We start from the raw sequence: 23,870 nt of genomic DNA, 5'->3' as shown, positions 1-23,870 counted from the left end.
ATGCATCATATTGCCCATGATATTGGCAATATCACGAAAGCTACCGACATTCGGGGCATTGGGTATGTCATGGGTACCCTGATCGCCAGTATTGGTCTACTGATCATGACCATCTTCAGGTATCTCATCACGACCATGACCACTGAATTCCCCACGTCCACTTCTCAAAGTAACCATTCTGCAAAAACTGAAAACATCAAAAACACCGAATTTCGAAGTTTCATCACATTCCACGTGTCCAAATGATTTGAGCATTTAAATCATGCTTAAATACATCCATTTAGTCATCCAACAATAATCCATAGGACAAAAATCACATTTTCCAAAAATTCAACAGAAAATGAGGTCACTAGGTCCATTGGTCGATTGATTGGTCGACTGGGCCAGTCGACCAATGCTCACAGAATACGAAAATTCACATTTTAAGCCTCATTTCCTCATTCTAACTTCATTCTATCTTCTTCAAAACGTGAGAGAGCTCTGGGGAAAGACTTCTAAGGTTCTTCCAAGTGTTCTAGGAGTGATTTAATGCTTCAACAACAACAACACCACATTATACATTCATCTCATACAAGGTAAATCCATCATTCCTTCTTCCATTTTTATCTTCTCATGCTTGCATTTCAACAAAATCCATGTTTTTCTTGTATCCAACGTTAGAAATCATGTTTAGGAATACTTAAAAACATATTCCCTAGGTTTTAAACACAATGCCAGGCATAGACAACAAGTTCTAACACATTCCAACACTTTCACAACGTTTTCGTACCGAAATCGTTAACTTTAGAAAAATTTCTTTTCTCACAAACCACTTGGAGTTTTCGCACAAAATCAAATGCTACATGCTCAAGATGATATTGTAGATATGTCCATATAGTTTGATTTAACCAATTTCAACTTTTCAAAAATCCAATTTTGACCTAGAATGCAAAAATCCCCAAATTTTTCTTGCTGAATTTTCCACTTTAAACCAAGTTTTCGGTCGATTTTCTTCAAATAAACTTTATAGCCATGCAATTCCAAGTATTGTGCATATGCTAGTATCTTCAAATCAAATTTTCCCCAAATTTGAAATTTTCCAAAAAATTACGAAAATACCCTTTTGGCTGAAATCTTGAAATAGCACTAACAAACAATGTCTTTTGTTTCTTCCACAGACATACACTATGCCGAGGGGAGGGCGAGGACGAGGTCGAGGTCGTATGGTAGGGGCACTCAGAGGTAGAGGTCAGGTTCCTTCAGAGCCTAGATAGGAGGTTTGGAGACCAGACAGATTCGATACTCCACAGGCCGAGTTCTTGTACGAGGCCTACTTCAGTTACTACAGTATCGAGCTGGGACATCTACTTCACCTTCGTCAGCTCAGAGCTTTTAGGATTCAGCAGAGATTTGACACTATGCAGTGGACACATCTCTTCACCGAGGATTTTCCGGTATATCCGGAGCTAGTGAGGTTATTCTTTAGCAACCTTAAATCTACAGAGAAATCTAGAGGTCCAGGACATCCTCTTCGGCTAGTCCTCAGGAGCAGGGTCTTTCAGACACTAATCCGCTTCTCCACGAGATCATTGGCTGAGATCTTGCGGGTTCCTTACTATCCACGACAGTGCGTGTGGATACCTGCAGGAGCAGGGATCAACAGTTACTTGATGCCGTATGAGCTGCACGAGATTTGCTCTACACTATGGGATGATCGCCGATGCCACACTCCGTGGAACAACGGGCAGATGACAGATTCAGCACGGATTATCGATCGCATTGTAGGCCGAAACATTATGCCGAAGGCTGGACATCACCATTCGGGTCACAGTGATGGAGGCCTTAGTCATCTACCGCATCTACATAGGGCTTCGAGATAGACCTTTCTTACATCATTCAGCAGGTCATGCTGAATCTGGTTCTGCGGCCTAGTATGCGGAACCTTTGTTATGGGAGGCTTCTGACTTTGATCTTTAGGCACTTCGGAGTGAGTTTCGAGGATACACCAGTGGACACTAGTTCCCTGGGGTACATAATCAGGACTAGGACCATTCGTCAGATGAGGCTGAAACAGGCAGTGAGATCTCCTGGTCCAAAGGGTGAGGAAGATGAGGAGACAAAGGAGGAGGAGCAGGAGTCAGAGGATGGAGGAGAGGATGTCGGTCCTGATAGTGATGATCAGGCCGGAGATGATACAGAGATGCACGAGGCTGAGCCAGAGCATCACGAGTTTCTTACTTCATCACACTTTGAGATAGGGGGCCCGTCTCATGCAGTTCCAGAGACTTCAAATCTTGGTGCACAGATGAGATTGATGACTTCCATGATAGAGAGGATGGAGGTCAGACAGGAGCAGATGTATGAGAGGATGGAGTCACGATAGGATAGGATAGAGTATCAGGTGACTCAGCTAGCAGAGGACTTCAGAGCTTTCAGAGATCAGAGGAGATCACCTAGATAGATTGTACTTAGGATTTCCATTTATGCATTATCTGATGTAATCGTTGTAAAAACTTTTGAAATCAATGAAGTTCACTTTGTTTCACTTTATTATTGTGTATTATGCACTTTTCTTTTATTGCATTAAGTGACAATTGTTTAAGTATAATTATGGTATGTTATTCAGAAATATTTAGTTATGCTTCATTGGTAAGTTTTTAATCCAAGTGTTTTATTATTCACTTCTACGAGTAGATGAGTCACTTCTGGATCTATGACTCAGGAATGTTCCGTTATTGTTTTCTGTGGTTAACATTTCCTTGAACTTGGGCTCTGATACCACTCTGTCACATCCACCCAGCCGATACCCTACTTGGCATACCCGAGTGTGTGATCCACAGCCCCGAAGATCAAGTATCGAGGAAATCATCCTCCCACATATACAATAACATAATCATAAACAAGAAAAATCAAGGATTAAATATTATAAACAAAGATTCAAATTAAGAAATTAATAAACAATATAATCAGAGTGTAGAAAATGATACCAAATATCTGAAGATATCAAAAGAAGTAGAGTGAGGCGGAAACTTGCTCCACAAATACAGCGGAACGTAATATGTAAGTCTAAAAGGAATTACAACTAAATCAAAAGAACTAAGAAAGATAAACTATACTTAAGAGTCTTCTATCCTATAGATGACATCTTCAAAATAGTGGACTTCATCAATCCAACGGAGATGCTCCAACACCACGTTGCCTTTAATCGTAGTACGCATCTTGATCGCCTAAGGGATCATCAGAGTAATCTTGATTGTCGCCAACACCTTGCGTGTAGTACGCTTCATCAGCTTGCACTTCATCGTACTTTCCGTCATAGTAGTCAGTACCTATAGAATAGTCTAACAAGAGATTGTACAAAAAGGAATGAGTTTCGAAGAAACTCAGTACGGTAGTTAATCCATAACAACATAAATAACATGTGGCAGAACATAACAAGATGCAATGCAATATGAAACAGATAATGTATGTATGCATTTAAACTCTATGTATGATGGTCTCTATTGGCAGACATGCTTTAAGTCATAGCACCGTACTTCTTTAGGAAGGTCACACACACGGCTCCGGTTGGTAGTGGGTCTGGCATCCCTCGGGACAATCCATAGCTGGGGGTTAAGTCACCGCTCCCTCACATCACCATTGGTCTAAGTACCAGCGCATGTCAGGGTCAAAGCCTAGCCCAATGCAAGTCATCTACTCAGTTACATCAACTCAGGTCCAGATACTTTCATTCCTCGCCCCGGGCGATCCTTTCCGGTATCCTTTCCACTAGAGTCCTAATAGTCCCGGACTACGGACTCATCAACCCTATTGGTTATCCACATATGGTAAACGGGAAGCTCTCATGTCCTCTCACGGGTTGGTTACCGGTCATAAGCGCCCATGAGCCCAAGTCTAGCCATATGCAACCCTCCAATAAATGGCCCCCACAACATGATTCCCGTCCTCTCACGGGTTGGTTACCGGTCTTGAGCACCCGTGAATCACATTGCTACCATGGGTCGTTCGGTCCCAATACCCTTCCGATTCGGGTCTGACATAACGGGGACATCCTAGCCAAACACTGCTAGACAGCCCTAGGTATGACATCCAATGATTTGGGAAAGCGTCGATGGGCATCTCCGGAAACATCCCATACTATTCCCGTAGTTGTCCAAGGACAGAAGTGTCAAAAGGACACCTCCCAATCCCAAACCATACTTAATCAAACACATTCTCAGATCAGTCATGACATACACAACCAACAATTCATCATATAAAAGAGAATGTAAAAGCATAATCCGATCAAGCAATAATAAACAATAGCATGAATAATGAAAAAGAATACATAAAAAAGTGCTACTATACTTACAGTAGTATATCAGAAGTATAAAATACAACAACAGTAAACAAACTCATAGTTTCATAAAGTAGAAACCAGAGAGTATGTCACATCCTCCCAGCCGGTACCCTAACTGGCATACCTGAGAGTGTGATCCACAGCCTCGAAGATCAAGTATCGAGGAAATCATCCTCCCACATATGCAATAACATAATCATGAACAGAAATAAATCAAGGTTTAATATTATAAACAAGGTTCAAAACAAGAAATGAACAATCAGAATAATCAGAGTGCGGAAAGATACAAGATATCCAATGATATCAAAAAGGAGTGAAGTGAGGCGGAAACTCACTTTACCAAAATAGCGGAACGTAGTATAAAAATCAAAAAGGGATTACAACTGAAACAAATGTACTAATAAATAAACTAAGATCAAGCGTCTTCAAGTTTATAGATAACGTCTTCATAAGTATGGACTTCATCAATCCAATGAATCCGTTCTAACTCTATGCCGTTCTCAAAAGTAGTACGCAGTTTGATCCGCCGGGGGATCATCAAAGTAATATTGATCGTTGCCAGCACTTTGCGTGTAATACGCTTCATCGGCTTGTGCTTCACTTGCATCGTCATAGTATTCATCACTGCAGGATAATCTAACAAAAAGAAATATACAACGGGAATGAGTTTCGAAGAAACTCGGTAAGGTAGTTAATCCATAACATCATAGATAACATGTGGCAAAACATAACATGATGCAATGCAAGTATGAAACAAGTAATGTATGTATGCATCTAACTCTATGTATGCTGGTCTCTATGGCAGACATGCTTTAAGTCATAGCACTGTACTTCTTTGGGTAGGTCACGCATACGGCTCCTGTTGGTAGTGGGTCCGGGCATCCCTCTCGGACAAACCATGGTAGGGGGTTAAGTCAACACTCTCTCACAACCATTTGGCATAAGTACCGGCGCATGTCAGGGAAAAGCCTAGCCCAATGCAAGTCATCTACTTAGTTACATCAAGTCAGTTCCAGATACTTCCATTCTTCCCCTCTCGGGATCCTTTCCGGTATCCTTCACACTAGAGTCACGGATATTACTCACCGGACTCATCAACCCTATTGGTTATCCACATATGGTAAACGGGAAACTCTCATGTCCTCTCACGGATATAACTCACCGGTCTCGAGCGCCCATGAGCCCAAGTCTAGACATATGCAACCCTCCAATAAATGGCCCCCACAATGTGATTCCCATCCTCTCACGGATATAACTCACCAGTCTTGAGTGCCCGTGAATCCCCATTGCTACCACGGGTCGTTCGGTCTCAAATACCCTTCCGAATCGGGTCTGATATAACAGGGGTATATCCTAGCCAAACACTGCTAGACATCCCTAGGTATGACAACCATTGATTCGGGAAAGTGTCGATGGGAAACCCCGAAAACATCCCATACTATTTCCGATAATGTCCAAGGACAGAAGTGTCAAAAGGACACTTCCCAATCCCAAACCAAACTTAAGCAAACACATTCTCAGATCAGTCATGACATACACAACCAGTAGTTCATCATATAAAAGAGAATGTAAAAGCAACATTAGATTAAGCAGTAATAAGTAATTCATATAACATAAACAATGAAAAGATGATATAATTAAGTGCTACTGTTCCCACAGTAGGAGATCAGAATTAAAATACAATAACAGTAGGTAATCTCATAGTTTCATAAAGTAGAAACCAGAGAACAAGCAATCTATGTAGTTAAGGAATCAACTGTCCTTACCTTCTAACTTGAATGGAATCTTAAAGAATCAAGTATGATCTTGACAAAACCTAAGAAGACAGTCCTAAACAAGTGCACACAACATATTAGGAAAGATGCATAAAGGAAAAGATCATAAATCAATCGAAACAGACCAAGATTAAGGTTGCTGTACTCATTGGTCGATTGATTGGTCTGCTGGACCAATCGACCAATGAGTCGACCAATGCAAACAAAGGACTCGCAAGAATCCGAATTTTGAGAATCCAGAACCGAATTCGATGGTTCAAAAGGGTACAATTAAGAGGGGAATTATCATGGTAGTATTCTAGGGTATAGAGGATATCAAACCATAACTCAAAACAATTCTCAATTTACAACCTAGAAATCATGAGGTTAACCTGATTAGGGTTATCATAGGTTAGGAGGGGAAAAAAAAATAGAAAGATTAAAGATAATGAACTAGGATATGAAAGAATTCAGATCTAGTAAAGGAAACATAATAATTGGGTTACCATGATTAAACTAGAGGTTCTTGATCTTACCCAAGAATTAGGGTTTTACCCTTTTTGGTTCCCTCGGAAAATAATTGTGAGATCTGGATGAAGGGAGATAAATTGTTAGCCAAGAATAACAAGAAGGGTCATTCAATGATGAAGTTTAGGTTAACACAATATTACTCAAGAAGATTTTCCTTCACAAGGGAGGTTACCAAAAGTTCTCCAGACAATCACACAGATTAGGGTTTCAAAGAATTAGGGTTAGGGTTTTCAAGAATTCAATAGGTAGGGTTTAAGAACATGATGATGATCATGAGTCTTAAAGAATTTGGTGAGATCAGAGAATTGATGATTACAAGAATGCTTCATCACCTTTCTGATCTCAATGAAAACGAGAATAAAAGAAAGAAAATCGAGAGATAGAAGAGAGAGTGGTTGAGATCATACCTTTGCCGTAGAAAGATGAAGAATTCTTCAAGTCTTTGAAAGAGATCACCAAAGAATGCAAGGGAATGGGTTAGATTAGGGTTCTAACTCGTTCCAGAGGCTTAGGAGGCAGATGAGGCGGAGTATTCCCGAGATTAGACTTAAATAGAAGTGACAGGATTCAAATTTCAAAAACAGAATCAATTGGTCGATTGATCCAATCGACCAATGAGTCGACCAATCAAGACAGCAACTTCAAAACAGGGAATTGAAGGCTCAGATCAAGTCCAAACATCAAGGGGTTTTGCACACCTCTAGAGTGACATACCTAGGAGTTAGAAATGCCTTTTAATCAATACAGAGACCACTCCAAGACCATCAACTAATCCAATCTTCATCTGGGTGCAGTTTCCACCATTGGAACACTAGCATCAACACTCATGGATTCCAATCCAGTCATCAAGTCTTCAACAGAAATGGCCCAAAGATGACTTCTTGCCTTACTTCGGGTCACTGGACCTACAATAAACAGAGTTTCCGGATTAGGGTCAGGGCTGGGTTTCACAGAGTATGCGATCTATGTAATTAAGGAAATAATTGTCCTTACCTTATATAACTCGCAAAGGAATCTTAGGGAATCAAGTAGGACCTTGACTAAACCTGAGAAGAAAGTCCTAAACAAGTGTATACAACATATTAGGAAAGATACCTAGAATGAAAGATATCAAAACAATCAAAACAAACCAAAAATGAAGTTACTGTACTCATTGGTCGATTGGATTGGTCTCCTGCCCTAGTATACCAATGAGTCGACCAACCGAGACAGTGGCCTTCAAGAATCAGAATTTTGGGAATATAGAACCGAATTTGGTGGTTCAAAAGGGTACAAAATCAAGGGGAAACTACAATGGCAGCATACTAGTATATAGAGGACATCAAAACACTAATCGAATCAAGTTTTCAAGTTACAAATTAGGAACCAAAAAGTTACCCTGATTAGGTTAATCATGGATCATGAAGAAAGTATGGTATGATCAAGGATAAAGAACTAGAGGATGATAGGTTACAAATCTTGTAAAGAAAACACATTGATTGGCTATTAACATGATCGAAATATGGGTTCTTGATTTGACTCAAGAAACTAGGGTTTCAACCTTTATGGCTCTCATGAAAAGGTTCTGATCACAGGATGAAAGGGAATAAATTGTTTGGTCAAAAACAACAAGAAAATCATTCAATGATCAAGTTTAGATTAACATAAATATTGCCCATGAGGTTTCCCTCACATGGGAGGTTACCAAAGGTTTCCAAAAAGATCATTTAAGGGTTAGGGTTTCAAGAAAATATTTGGCTAGGGTTAAGATCATGACGATGATCATAGATCTCAAAGAATAGAATGAAATCATGGAATAGATGGTTGCAAGAATGTAGCATCTCCTTCCTGATCTCAATCAAGAACAAGATTAAAGAAAAGAAATTCAAAGATGGAGAAGAAATAGAGAGCATAGACATACCTCTGATGCAGGAGGAAGGAGATTACTTGAGTTCTTGCGAGATATCAACCAAGGATGCAAGGAAATTGATTAGAATGGAGTTCTAACTCGTTCCAGAGGCTTAGGAGGCAAAAGAGGTGGAGTAATCCTGAGATTTAGACTTAAATAGAGTAGCCACGACCTAATTAGCAAAACAGAACCAATTGGTCGAATGGTCCAATCGACCAATCAAGACAGCAAGATCAAAAAGTGGATATGAAGGCTCAGATCAAGTCCAAACATAACGGGGTTTTGCACACACCTAAAGTGACTTACCTAGTAGGTAGAAATGCCTTCGAACCAATACAGAGAGCACTCCAAGTCCATCAACTAATCCGATCTTCAACAGGATGCAGTTTCCATAAATGGAACACTGACATCAACACTCATGGATTTCAATCCAGCCACCAAGTCTTCTACTGAAATGGCCCAAACCTGACTTCTTGCCTTACTTCGGGTTGTCGGACTTACAAACAATAGGGTTTCCGGGTCAAGGTTAGGGTTGGGTTTCACACCTTCTTTCAAGACTCTATGGTTTCTGATATCTCCGCTTGTTTGTGACATCTCTCGAGCAGATCTGCATATGTTTCTAGCATATCTAACAGAAGTCGTTCGAGCAAGCCTTCATGATTAAATCCTTGATACAATGTATTAAATGCAATCTTTTCATCCAAATTTTCAATCTGAATAGTCAGATTGTTGAACCTTTGGAGAAAGCTTCTTATGGATTATGTTCGACCTTGTTTAATAGAGAATAAAGTATCTTCTCTCTTCTTCGTGCTTACTCCGCTTTGAAAGCACGATAGGAAAACCCAACCAAGGTGATCAAAATTTTCAATAGAACCGTTCAGGAGTCATAAGAACCATTTTGAAGCAGCCCTGATTAAAGAGGCAGGGAAGATTTTACACATAGCGGATTCACTATGTCTATATGAGGACATAACTGATTTATAATGCATAATATGATGTCTTGGACATCTTGTCCCATCAAACATGGTAAAGGCAGAGCACTTGAAGTTCTTAGGCATCTCTACTTCCGAGATGGTCCGAATAAAAGGATCTTTTTTCAAAACAGAATACAATGCATCCTTACCTAGATCTTTCAACTTTTTCAGCTTCTCATCCAACTCTTGGAAACGTCTATTAAAGTAGTCCTCATGCTTATTTGGACCATTATTGTTGTTCTTGCTCTCTGGATCTTTGATCGGATGAATGCTGCTTCCCCGATCTTCATCGTCATTGCCAGGAGGAATATCTTTTGGAGCTGCCTCCTTTGATGATCTAGACTTTTCTCCTATCTTCTCCTTACCTCTTCCCCGTTCTCTTTGAGATGGTCGGGGTGATTGATCGAGTATCTGTGGTTGGCCCTCTCTGGTCTTGTCAGGGTTAATTAAATTTCCCTGGCAACCTGCTCCTGGGGCGACCTGTTGGCGAATGCTTACCATAACCAATTCGTTCAAACATGAGATATGTTTTTGTATCTCATTGAACTAATTCATAGTAACAAATTGATTAGATTGCTCTAGTTGATCCTCATGATGAGGAACCCTCGCGGTTCTTGAGGGAATGTTTCCTGTATTGATTTCTTGTTCGCTTTCACTAGATTCTTCTCCAACCATCGATCTAGTTCGCACCATGACTTATTTGATGCGTTTCCCACAGACGGTCCCAATTGATGATATGAAATCATGTTCGTCCCTCCTAGCTCAGTAACTGCAAAAGCGTGCTGGTCCTTGTTGGTCGAGGTAAGTCTTTGACGAGCAAATTAGTTCTCTTAAAAGGATGTAAACACAATCGCTCCTTTTTTTCCTCTAAAGACTTACCTTCCTCTGTTTGCTCGTGGAGTTTATATAAGAAGTCTATAGAGTTTGATCGGGAGTCAATCCTTCATCAGTACAAAGAGTCTTCTTGAGTTAAGAGTATTTTGCCTTACCATTGAGTTTTCTGTCTCGTCCTTATCTCTTGAATGTTGTAGATCTATTAACTCAAACATTTGATAGGTCGAACTAGCCTCAAGGTTTATTCGGGGATCAAATCGGCCTTACGATCTGTTCGGCTTGCTAAGAATCTATACGGTCATTCCGGTCATTAACAAATAAATAAAATAAAATCACATCCACATATCATGATCGCAGAACCACATCGTATGCGCACAGCAACAAAATATTTGTTGTAACATGAAAGATTAACATTTAAATTAGTCACGTTTCAAATTCAATTAAATACAATCTTCTATGTATTTTTTTTATTTTAATTATCCCTCAATTCAGTCTTGCATTAATCTTACATTTTGGAAACACTATATTACGCTTCACCAACTTCAATTAAAAAACCAACTTTAAAGAGTTAGACCAGAAAAAAATTTTGAAAGAGGTGATGTAGTAGCGGTGACCTAGTGCCCCCCACTACGCAATGTTCGGCAAGAAACAGAAGAGCAGAGGGGATTCGAACCTGGAACATTAGACCACTAGACCACCCCCCCCCCCCGGTGGTAAAAAAAATTCACCCATCAATCAAAAACATACTAGCCTGAATACAAACATGTGGCAAATTAGAAGAGGTCAAATTCTATAGACAAGCATCCCATGAGTACTCTTTAAGAGGAATGCAATATAGAAGGTAGTTGATTACGCTAGAACTTGAAATTTGAAGAATTGCAAGTCCAAACCAATTATCCACCCATCAATCAAAATTACAACTTTATCTTCCATGCAATTTCAAATGCTTTTGTTTGGTGAATTTTCTTTCTTTTTTCCCCCTTTCTTCCTAGGCTTCCAAATATACCTTACTATTTGCAAACATCTTGGGGGCCCTATTAAGAGAACAAAGAAAAAAACGCCTAAAAAGCACAATTTCACGCTAAATATTCTCAATCAATTGGCAAAATTATGTGGATATGCTTCGAACTTGCTTCCCTCCACACCTTTCCTAAGTGAAAAAAAAGCTAAGTTATTAAAATGTACTTCCTTAACAATATTAATACTAGTGATGATTATGATATCCTGCAACATAGCTGATAAGAACCATTAGTTATTACAAGTATATCTTACACCATGCAAGGACGTAAAAAAGAAACAGTATGGCACAAACAGGTGAATGCTTGTATCAAACATGGCCTAACCCATTCAGAAAATCCATGAATGTTTTCATTCAGAAGAAAATTTTAATCTGAACATGAATCCTAAGATCTTTGTTAGTCTTTCCAAATTTTTGTTACAATTTCATTTCAACTACCAGCCAGCCAAGGGAAAAAGAATCACTCTACAAAAAGAATTTCTGGTAAACAACTTCATAATTAGATTTCTCTAATAATACATTATCTGAGAAGAATTTTAAATAGTTGAAATAGTATACAGCCTAGAGCAACACCTCTCTCCAGCACAAAAAAGAAGAGGGAAACAGAGGTGAGACTAAATACCACTAGAACTTAGCTTCTGAATACTTTAACTGCTCAGCCTCTGAGATGTTCAAACTTTCATATTACCAGCTCTCAACCATCTCTTTCCATTGCATCTGAGTTAGCTGCTCTTTGGGGATCGGACTCTGGATCATCATTAACACCATCCACTATAGATTCCTGTCCCTGATGTTTCTTAAGTTTCTCCTGCACAAGTGGATAGGATGCATGTGAAGCTAAGAACTTCAAAATCCCATTGCATGATGAACAAGAACTTCAATATCCCATTACATGAGATGAACAGATACTCAGAATGTTCAATTTGTTTGAGCAAATAGCATGATGGCATGTGAAAATGCCTAAAATTACTTCCTCTGTTTTAGGTGTTTTCCAAATCATACATTTCTTTTAAGGGAAGCTTAGGCGGAAAAAGGAAAAACCTTTGTTCCCAGTTAATATATGGTATGCCAAATAAAGGTTATCATGTACACAAGTAATATATGCTGAAGTCCTTTTATATCGACTAAATCTCAGTGGACTATACCAATGTTGCCTCAATTAGCTCTGTTTTTAACCACCAAATGCACACACAATAAACCATAGAAGAAAATTCGACCGAAATTTCAACAATTTCGGTCGAAATGTCTACATTTTTCAAAAACGAAACAAAATTCCAGTTATTTCGGAAAAGTGTCAAATTTCGACCGAAATTTCGGAGGTTTCGACCGAAATTTCGACATTTCAACATTCAAACTTGTTTTTCCTTAGTTTTTGTTGATTTCTATCCCATTTTCACCTAATTTCCAAGACTCTTTTGCCTTCAAACAACTCTTTTGCTCATTTTTTGCCTCCAAACACCTCCTAAGCCACAACAGCTACAAAGGAAACATCGACAACAATAGAATGTGAAGCATGAGCCATACCAACAGTTCCAAACTTTCCCTTTTTTTTATTTTTGTTTTGTTCATGCCTTAAATGATCTTGTATTGCCTTGAAATTAATATATGTTTAGCCTAGGACTATGATCTATGATTGTGTTTTGTTAAACTTATCTTTTTATTATTTGCTACCATTTTTTCATTTTTTTATTTTAATAATTATTTTCTAAAATTATGTTTTTTTATTTTATGTGGATATGATATATAGGCTTCAACTTAATATATGTGAAACACCATCACTTGATCTAGTCGGTCATTTTATTTTGTTTACTTGTTGTGTATGTAACCATTCTACCAAAAATTCATGTATGCTGATGATTCTATGCCTATATGCAAATATAATTTTCACTTGTCGAAACCAGTCATTTGTTAGTATACTTGAATGATAAATTTTCAATGGTTTTTTTTTTTTTTTTGCAAAATACTAGTTCCATTGTGTTTATTATGCTTGAAATAGGTAGTATGCAAGAGTCCAAATCATTTTGAGTCCATATAAGGCCCGAAATTGAATTTCCAATTTCCAGAAAAAAGTGTCCAGTTTCGACCAAAACATCGAAATTTCGGCATTTTGCAAGGTCGAAATTCCTGTTTCGGTCGAATTTTCTTCCTTGCAATAAACAAGTACTTATATACAACTTGGTCTGTCTTTTTCTTTTTCCCTTCTTTTTCCCAATGGGGTCGAGGGAAGGTAGGAAGAGGAGGTCATTTTCCTCTGTCCAATTTTTATTATGTAGGATTATCTGCTGCAGCGCAAGTATCTAATTTCCAAAGTGTACGCAGCTTCACTTTTTTCTTTATAACAACTATTAACTAACATCATAACCATGGTAGCAAGTTATATACACAAGGTGGTATTGTGAGTTTATGCAACACCTATTCAGTTCAGCATCACTTCTGTCACAAGCTAAAACTTGTCATGAGTGTTCTTGTTTGAAATTTTCATCTCACTTGGTTAGCTGTCTGCTCTTAAGTTCCAACTTTAATCATTCAAATAGATTGTAACAGATCAAAATACAGTTTTTCAGTGTTTTAGGATACAAAGTTACCAGCCAAAGAAAAGAACAAGAAAATGAAATGATTTGAAGACATGCAATGGAAGTCAGTTGAGCTTCTTCTTTACGCTAAATGCATCATTATGCTTTAAACCATGAGAATGTATACAGTGGGGTTCTTTCAGTTCCTTTTTCCAATTGGGTTTTTTAGTGTAATAACCTAGGCAATATAAGGGACATACACATGGTATGATAGCCATATTTCATCAAGCAGGAACTCCATTCTACTGTTACTGAAGGTTACCTTCTTGACAGTGCTGCAACTGTATGGAAGGTTGCTAAAGAAACATAATCTAAGGTTTGTGTTGTAATGTGAGGAATTGCTCCTCTAAAAATATATTATTCACAAGACCCCAATAGGGTATTTATAGTTGCAACCTAGATAAGTCCTATACTAAGTAGGAAAGAGAAATATAGAAATAAAACTCTAGACTTATGAGGAAACATAATCCTATTCTAATTAGGAAACCTTAGTCCATGTTTTCAACACTCCCCCTCAAGTTTGAACATATATATTTATCATGCCTAACTTGTTCATAATGTAATTTTATATCTTCGTGCTCAAGCTCTTTGTGAGCACATCAGCCCGTTGCTCGTTTGAAGTAACAAAGGTGATATGGATCAGCCCAGCCTCAAGCTTCTCTTTAATGAAATGTAGGTCAATCTCAACATGCTTAGTCCTATCATGCTATCTTGGGTTATGAGCTATGCTGATTGCTGACTTACTATCTGAGTATAACTGTATAGAAACTTCCAAATTTGTCCCAACCTCTTGAAGCAACCCTTTAAGCCATAGTACCTCACAAATGCCTTGAGCAATCGCCCTAAACTCGGCCTCGGCACTGGACCGCGCAACTACAACCTGTTTCTTGCTTTTCCAAGTCACAAGGTTACCTCCCACATATACACAATACCCAGAGGTAGACCTCCTATCATTTGGACATCCTGCCCAATCTGCATATGTATATGCCTCAATCTTCAAATGTCCATGAGCTGAAATTAAGATTCCTTTTCCTAGAGTAGTCTTCAAGTATCTCAAGATCCGATATATTGCATCCAAATGTGAGGAATAGGGATCATGCATATACTGGCTAACAAGACTAATTGCAAATGTGATGTCAGGTCTAGTGTGAGATAGATTGATCAACTTTCCCACTAATTTTTGATACCTTATCTTGTCAACTGGTTCTCCTTCCTTTGCCTTCAAGTGTAGGTTAGCCTTAATAGGAGTCTCAGCAGGCTTACATCCTAGCATTCCAGTTTCCTCAAGAAGATCCAATGTATACTTCCTCTGGGATAGAAATACACCACTAGTAGAATATGCCAACTCTAAACCTAGGAAATATCTTAGTTTTCTCATATCTTTGATCTCAAATTCAGTTCCCAAAAAAGTCTTTAATGCTGAAATCTCATCATCACTACTGTCTGTGATCACAATATCATCCACATATACTAAAAGTATAGTAGTGTGGCAACCATCTCTTTTAATAAACAAAGTGTGGTCTGCATTGCTCTGCTTATAGCCATTAGATATCATTGCATTATGCAACCTTCCAAACCACGCTCTTGAAGATTGATTCAACCCATATAAAGCCCTTTTTAACTTGCAAACTTTCCTATAAGCCTCTGTAGTAGAATACTCGGGTGGTATATCCATATATACCTCTTCTTGAAGTTCTCCATGCAAAAATGCATTCTTCACATCTAATTGTTGTAAACTCCACCTTTTATTAATTGCACATGAAATAATAGTACGAACTGTGTTCATCTTGGCAACAGGGGCAAATGTCTCCTGGTAGTCAATGCCATAAGTCTGAGTGAAACCTTTGGGCACCAATCTTGCCTTGTACCTTTCAACAGTCCCATCTACCTTATACTTGATCACAAACACCCATTTGCACCCAACAGTCTGCTTTCCTATGGGCAAAGTCACCAAGTCCCACGTTTTGGTTTTTTCCAGAGCTTGCATTTCCTCATCCATAGCTTCTTTCCAGTTTGAGTGAGATAATGCCTCATGCATTAGGAATAGAAGTAGAGGACAAAAAGGAAATAAAACTTTGAAATTCTGGAGATAGAGACTGATATGAAACATAATTGGAAATATGATGTTTGGTGCAAGTTCGAGGCTACTTTCTTAATGCAATTGGTAAGTCTAAAGTAGGATTAGAAGAAGGGTCAAAGACAGACTCACCTGGAGGAACGGATTGTTCAGGGCCAGGAACCAAAGCTTTTGACTGGCTTGGTTCAGAAGGGGTCACTTGTAGCTTTTTTTTATAGATCTTCAGAGGTCTAGTCTCCCCCTGTATATCATCCACTAGTTGTTCTTGTCCGGTCATTCCATCTTCCAAAGGAGGATCATCTGTAGGATTCTCGGAGGAATATCGAAAGGAGGAATCAACATTGGAATCTCTTCACTAAAACTCTCCCCTTGAAGAGGTGTAGGGGGAAAAAAGGGAATTTGTTCCTGGAACACAACATCCATAGAGACAAAAAAAGGACAAGAACTAAGATGATAACGTTCATACCCCTTCTGTGTAGGAGGATAACCCAAGAAAATGCACTTTAACCCACGAGGATCTAACTTTCCATGAACATGGTGGTTCCGGACAAAGGCAACATATCCAAGAACCTTAAGTGAGACTGTAAAGACTGCTGTACCTAAAAGAACCTTAAGGGGACAGCGTTGGTTTAAGACTCGGGAAGGCATTCGGTTAATTAGATATGCCGCAGTAAGAATGGCTTCACCCCAAAACCGAAGAGGCACGTGCATAGAAAACATGAGGGAACGTGCTACCTCAAGTAGATGTCTATTCTTGCGTTCGGCAACCCCATTTTGAGGTGGAGTGTCGACGCAACTAGTTTGGTGTATGATGCCATGGTTTGCTAAGTAGGAAGGGAATGCGCCACCCAAGTACTCAGTTCCGTTATCCGTACGAAGGATTTTGACTGCCTCCCCAAATTGGGTCCTAATCATATTATGAAAATTTTGAAAGCACGAGAAAATGTCACTTTTTTGGTGAAGTAAGTAAACCCATGTGGTCCTAGTACAACAGTCAATAAAGGTAACAAACCATCTATGACCAGATACAAACACGGTCCGAGAAGGATCCCACACATCAGAGTGAATGAATGAAAAATGAATTTTACTACGATTATCTGAAATAGGGTAAACATGCCTGGTCTATTTGGCCAAAATACATGCCACACAATAAAAATCATTTAAATTGCACCTTTTAATCAAATCAATAAATAATTTGGCCAAAATAGGTAAAGGAACGTGGCCAAGACGACTATGCCACTGTAATAAGGTAAAAAGTGCAAGGGAGGTGGAACTAGAGACCGTAAAAAGAGCTGATGGGGACCCATCCATTAAGTAAAGCCCCCCTTTTTGTCTACCACTGCCAATCGTAAGCCCTGTTTGCAGGTCCTGAAACACACAATAAGAAAGAAAGTTATTTTGCAGTTCATATCACGAGTAAGGCTACTAATAGATAAAAGATTAGCCGAAAACTTAGGAACATGCATGACATTAGATAAGGTAAGAGAAAGCGAACAGATAATAAATCCTTTCCTAGAGATAGGGGAGAGAGACCCATCAGCCGTTCGAACATCATGAGCAATAGGGACAGATGAATAAGTATGAAACAAAGTAAATCAGCCTATCATATGGTCGGTTGCCCCAGAGTCGATTACCCAGGAGGGATAAGTCAAATTGACATTGTGACAACCAAAAATACCTGTGGGGATTTGTGGATCAACAGAGGGATTAATGACAGAGGCTATACTCGTACTGGAAGTCTGACTTGGAGAAGATGAGTCAAGTTTGGACATCAATTGGCGAAGGTGTTGGAGCTCATCTGAGGAAAGAGGTGTTGGAGTACTCAGGGTGTCAAAACTAGCTTTATTTGTAGCTGTTTGATTGCTACCCTTGATTCCATTTCTACCTCACGGGAATTTGTTGGACATCCATGCAACTTCCAACACTTGTCCTTTGTATGACGCTCTTTTCCACAATACTCGCACTTTACTGGAGGGCGAAAATTACCAAAACTAGATTTATTATTGCCATAACCAGCCACCAATGCAGATCTATCAGATGTTTGAGTGTGTACCATAGCTGTTCTTCGACTGTCCTCGGTATCTACCATGGCATAGGCTTGAGCCAGAGAAGGGAAAGTCTCTCTCGAAAGGATCTATGCGCAACTTTGATCAAATTCTATATTCAATCCTGCCAAAAAATCATAAACTCTCTGTTTATCTTCCCATTGTTGATAGGTGATAGCATCTTCAGCATTCTTTGGCATAAACTTCCCATAGAAATCTAAAGTCTAGTAATATCCCCGAAGAGTGTTATAGTACTGAGAAAGAGGAAGGTCCTTCTGCTGTAACTGATTGATTTTCCGTCTAATTTCAAAGCATTGTGCATCATTGCCAACTCTGGAGTATGTATCTTTAGTAACTTTCCAAATAGTTACCGCATCAAGAAGGAGGAGATAACTCTCTGCTATGCTAGATTCAATGGAGTTGATGAGAAAACCCATGACCAAACATTCATCTGTATACCACTTGGAAAGTTGCAGACCAGGTGTGGAAGGTTTTGTAGAAGTCCCATCAAGATGGTCAATAAGACCACGAGCACTAACAGCTAGGGAAACTGAACAAGACCATCTAAGATAATTTGTCCCATTAAGTTTCATAGTGGTTATCTGAAGCGAAGAAAACTCACGATCCTTATGAATGAAAGACATGGGAGATTCTTCAGATGTACCAGATAAAGCAGATATGGGATCAATCATAATTGCAAGGATAAATTAAAAAAGTCCCTGAACTTTTTCAAAATTTACAAAAAAGTCCCCTAAAATTGTTGCAAATTGCAAAAAAATCCCTGAACTTTTCCATACCCTGAAATATTTTCAAAATTACTCCCACTAATTCACATGAAAAGTATCTCCTCAGGTTACCTCCAATTGGTATATTGTTGAATCAAAGTACACCAGGAAATTTCCGGGAAAAACTGGAGGGACACAACCGGTCCACTTAAATACCAGACTCCTTAGACAAAATTTTCCTAGACATGCACTTAATCACCCAATATACAGTTCCAGGATACCCGAAAAGAAAACAAACACATGAATAGCAACTTCAAAAAAAATTTCTACAGCACCTCTGTAGGATGAAAACAAAACATTGCTCTAATACCATGTTGTAATGTGAGGATTGCTCCTCTAAAAGTATATTATTCACAAGGCCCCAATAGGGTATTTATAGTAACAACCTAGTTAGTCCTATACTAAGTAGGAAAATGTAATATATAAATAAAACTCTAGACTTATGAGGAAACATAATCTTATTATAATTAGGAAACCTCAGTCCATGTTTTCAACAGTTTGTAATCCTGTTTAGTGTTTCAAGATCCACCAAGATTCATCAGCTGCAACAAAAGGAATAGTTTTTGTCACAGTATTGCGATACTTTTTGAGGCTTCAAGAAAACATCATATTTTTATGGGCGGTTCACTAGAGGACTTGTGATGCCAATGCCATTGATTTACGACAAAGACAAGACAAACTTCGCATGTATGATTTTTCGGTAGGATTAAGTAAGGAGTATGGTCAAATCCAGGCTCATGTTTTTACTCGGGATCCTTTCCCATTACTTAAGCAAGCCTACGCTTATTGATTCAGAAGAGGGAGGTCGTATAGCCATGATTCACACCATGCCTGTGAAGCTTCATGCTCTTCAAACCCAACCTGAGTAGCTCTCCACATGGAGGCTCTTCCTACAGGCTTTCTGGCTCGTTTGCCTGACATTCCCAGTCAGGCTCGCCCTATTGTGAAGTGTTATTATTGTGAGAAGTAACATCATACCCAGGGGCATTGTTGCAAGCTTCATGGTCACCTTCCTACATCTAGACGTAGGGCTGCTGCCCATACTATTATGACTGATTACTGTTGAAATACAATGTTTGGCAGAATGGCTTATTAGATCAATGATCTCAAGCCCTCTATTTATAAATAAGTGGAAAGTAGAATATTACAAGGAATAGAAGTTTACATGAATGCAAACTCTAATTTAACTCCTATACAAACTCTTATTAGACTCCTAATAGAATCCAACACTCCCCCTCAAGTTGAGGCATAAATATTAGTCATGCCCAACTTGCCTACAATAGGAAGGAAATCTCTTTCTTTCAAACCCTTAGTGAAAACATCTGTTACTTGGTCTCCAGATCTTACAAAAGGCATGCAGATAAACCCTTGTTCCAATTTTCCTTTGACAAAAAACCTGTCAATTTCAATGTGCTTAGTTCGATCATGTTGCACTGGATTATTAGCAATACTAATAGCAGACTTGTTGTCACAATATAACATCATAGGGTTTGGAACTTGAACTCCAATATCTTGCAACAAGCCTTTCAACCATAGTAGCTCACAAACTCCACGAACCATAGCTCTATATTCAGCTTCGGTACTAGATAAAGCTACCACATTCTGTTTCTTACTTCTCCAAGTAACTAGATTACCTCCAACAAAGGTACAATAACCTGAAATTGGCATCCTGTCTGGAGATCCAGCCCAGTCTACATCAGTGTATGCTTCTACTTTTAGATTATCGGTGGGTGATAGAAGTACTCCTTTTCCAGGAGTTCCCTTCAAATACTGTAGTATTCTGGTAACAGCCTTCATATGAGCTAAATATGGATCATGCATGAATTGGCTCACTATCCCTACAACATAAGCGATGTATGGCCTAGTGTGGGACAAGTAAATAAGCTTCCCTACCAGCCTTTGGTATCTTCCTTTGTCCACTGGTTCTCCCTCTTTTTCTTTAAGTTTTGCTCCAGCTTCAATAGGGGTATCAACTGCTTTGCACACCAACATTCCCACTTCTGATAATAGATCTAGGACATACTTTCTTTGGGGTAGGAATATACCTCTATTTGATCGAGCCACCTCAATCCCTAAGAAATACTGTAACTTCCCTAGATCTTTAATTTCAAATTCTCTGCCAAGAAAGTCTTTCAGCTTTTGAATTTCTTCACCATCATTCCCTGTGATGACAATATCGTCTACATAAACAATGAGAAGTGTGATGTTAGTACCTGACTTCTTGACAAATAGTGTATGATCAGCATTGCTTTGCTTGTACCCAATAGAAGTCATTGCCTTCAGAAGGCGTCCAAACCAGCATCTAAGAGACTGTTTTAACCCATATATTGACCTCTTCAACCGACAGACTTTCCCTTCAGTATTGTCATCGGAAAAACCATGTGGGATTTCCATATAGACCTCTTCTGCTAACTCCCCATGTAAGAATGCATTCTTTACGTCTAGTTGGTGCAAGTTCCAGTGTTTGTTCACAGCTACAAACAACAGAACTCTGACAGTATTTAGTTTCGCAACGGGGGCAAAGGTCTCCTGATAATCAATCCCATAGGTCTGGGTAAACCCCTTTGCAACTAGTCTAGCTTTCAACTTGTTAACTGATCCATCTATATTTTGTTTAACCACAAATACCCATTTGCAGCCCACTGGTTTTTTTCCTGGAGGAAGTGTAATCAGCTCCCAAGTGTCATTTTTCTTCATTGCCTGCATTTCCTCTACCATAGCTTCCTTCCATCTCTTATCAACATAGGCTTCCTGCCAACTTTTAGGAACAGATACAGATACAGATGACAGAGAGGATATAAAAGCACGATAGGAGTCAGACAAAGAGTTATAAGAAACATATTTAGCTATGGGATGTTGAGTACAGGATCTGACCCCTTTTCTAACAGCAATAGGGAGATTGGAAGAAGATACCTTAGTAGAATCTAATTCTGGAGCAGGAGACTGAAGTGGTAACGTATCACCTTTCTCCACCTACTTTAGCCGGTTGTATTTCTTCCTCTGATAAGTCTTCACCTCCTTATTCTGGTCAATCTGGTTTTGAAAGACCCCAACAGTGTGTCTCACAGGAGTGGTCTCCCCTTGGCTAGGTTCTTCACATGGTTCAGAAATCAAAGGGGGAGGATTACAGTCCTCAGGTATACTGGCCTAAGTCTCCCCCTGGGCAGGAAACTCTTCTGGAACTCTTAAGTTGTGTTGGTGTGTGATAGGAAGATCTAGAGTCAGAAAGAACACCTCTCCTCTAGGACTCTCCCCCTAGAGAGGTGTATAGTAAGGGCAAGACTCATTAAAAATTACATCCATGGATACAATGGTTTTCCTGGAAGGAGGATGATAACATTTGTACCCTTTCTGAGTAGCAGAATACCCCAAAAATATGCAGCGTAGGCCGTGGGGAGCTAGCTTACTCTGGTGGGCTGTGATTCTGGCATAACACACACATCCAAAAATCTTTAGGGGAATAACAAAAGAAGAGGCTCCCTAAAGAATCTCATTAGGACATTTAAAACCAAGTATCCTACTGGGCATCCTATTCATAAGGTAAGTAGCAGTGAGAATAGCGTCACTCCAGTATTAGTCAGGGACATTCATAAAAATCATAATGGAACGGGCTATCTCTAAGAGATGCCGATTCTTCCTTTCGGCAACCCCATTTTGGGCAGCCGTATCAACGCAACTGGTCTGATGTATTATGCCAGAATCAGAGATCTTTGAAATTCACCATCAATATACTCAGTGCCATTGTCACTGCGAAGGATCTTCACAGTGGCATTGAACTGAGTTTTAATCATATTATGAAAGTCATGAAAACATCGGAAAACCTCGTATTTTTGTTTTAAAAGATAAATGCATGTAGAATGAGAGTGACAATCAATAAAAGTAACAAAGTACCTATGGCCAGTAATAGACACACGTCGGCAGGGACCCCACACATCAGTATGAATTAGCATAAAAGGAATAGGTTTTCTATTATGAAGAGAAGGTAAATAAGTAGAACGAGTCTGTTTTGCAAAAATGCAAGCTTCACATAAAAAATTATTTTCATTATAAGAAGAAACTAAATCAGGAAATATTTTCTTAAGAGTTCCTAGAGGGGAGTGACCTAGCCTACAGTGCCACTGATGAAGGTTTGATATTACCGAATGGACCGGATTAGAAGATGTAGTCAAAGCAGACGTATATTCTGCAATCGGCTCAAGCAAATAAAGTCCATTGTCTAGTTTACCACGTCCAATCTCCTTCCCCGTGACCAGATCCTGGAAGACACAGTAAGATGGGAAAAAAGTTACTTTACAATTCAAGTCATGTGTAAGACTACTGATAGAGAGCAAGTTAGTAGAGAAAGAGGGAACATGTAAAACTTTAGACAAAGAAAGTGATGGAGAATGCTGAATGGTCCCTTTTCCAGCAATGGAAGAATAGGATCCATCAGCAATTCGAACTTTATCCTTTCCAGAAGTTGGAGAATATTGTGAGAAGGATAAACCTGTCATATGATCTGTAGCTCCCGTATCAATGATCTAAGGAGTAGAAACTGAAGAAGCTTGAAAGCTTGTAAAGGTTTTACCTGAAGTAGCAAGGTAGGTGTTGGTATGGGTAGTAGAGGAAGCAGTGGTCAAGGCTGTACCATCAATAGTTGTCATGTTGACAAAATTATTTGCAGTTCTTCAGCCTTCGCCCTTTGAAGTAACAGAAATGTCGCAGAATGCAATAGCCAAACAACCCAAACAGATCTACCTCTTTCTTTCTTTCTTTCTTTCTTTTTTTTTTTTTTTCAAGAATGACAAATATGTCCTTGAAAAAACGGAATTTGCAAATAAATCTCAGAACTTATACAAATTTACATATAAGTCCCTGTAAAGCAAATTTACCAAAATAACCCTCAAATATGTATTTTATTTGGGCTAATCAAATTACCTCAGATGAAGAGTCGATTTCTCAATCGCAGGCTTAAGGAGAACAGCCCCAGTCGAAGAACCTTAATGGCAGAACCCCAATCGAAGGTTTCAGATGACTAACCAAGCTTCAAAATCGCAGGCTTCAGATGAAGAATCAGACAGAAAAATTTGCAGG

At 39.1% G+C, this 23,870-nt stretch overlaps 1 protein-coding gene across 5 annotated transcripts in view; it reads right to left on the bottom strand.

Moving 5' to 3' along the window:
- Positions 1 to 11,579: 11,579 nt before the first annotated feature.
- The window catches only part of LOC149010893 (bZIP transcription factor 1-B-like), a 53,962-nt gene continuing 41,671 nt past the window's right edge, over positions 11,580 to 23,870 (bottom strand). For 2 of the 5 annotated variants that reach the window (XM_089161700.1, XM_089161701.1), the window contains exons 13-15: positions 22,937 to 23,053; positions 17,249 to 17,335; positions 11,581 to 12,125 (exon numbers count right to left, since the gene is read on the bottom strand). In XM_089161700.1, the coding sequence (XP_089017826.1) occupies positions 12,012 to 12,125; positions 17,249 to 17,335; positions 22,937 to 23,053 (318 nt within the window). In that variant the 3' untranslated portion in view covers positions 11,581 to 12,011. Of the gene's footprint in view, positions 12,126 to 17,248; positions 17,336 to 22,936; positions 23,054 to 23,870 lie in introns of all 5 variants that reach the window. The other 3 variants (XM_089161702.1, XM_089161703.1, XM_089161704.1) reach the window with 3 other exon arrangements.

Source organism: Hakea prostrata, chromosome 7 (assembly GCF_041222555.1).
Source record: "Hakea prostrata isolate BN-2017 chromosome 7, UWA_Hpros_2, whole genome shotgun sequence".
Taxonomy (NCBI): domain Eukaryota; kingdom Viridiplantae; phylum Streptophyta; class Magnoliopsida; order Proteales; family Proteaceae; genus Hakea; species Hakea prostrata.
The sequence above is the reverse complement of the archived record's forward strand: the minus strand, read 5'-3'. Positions and strand labels throughout refer to the sequence as shown.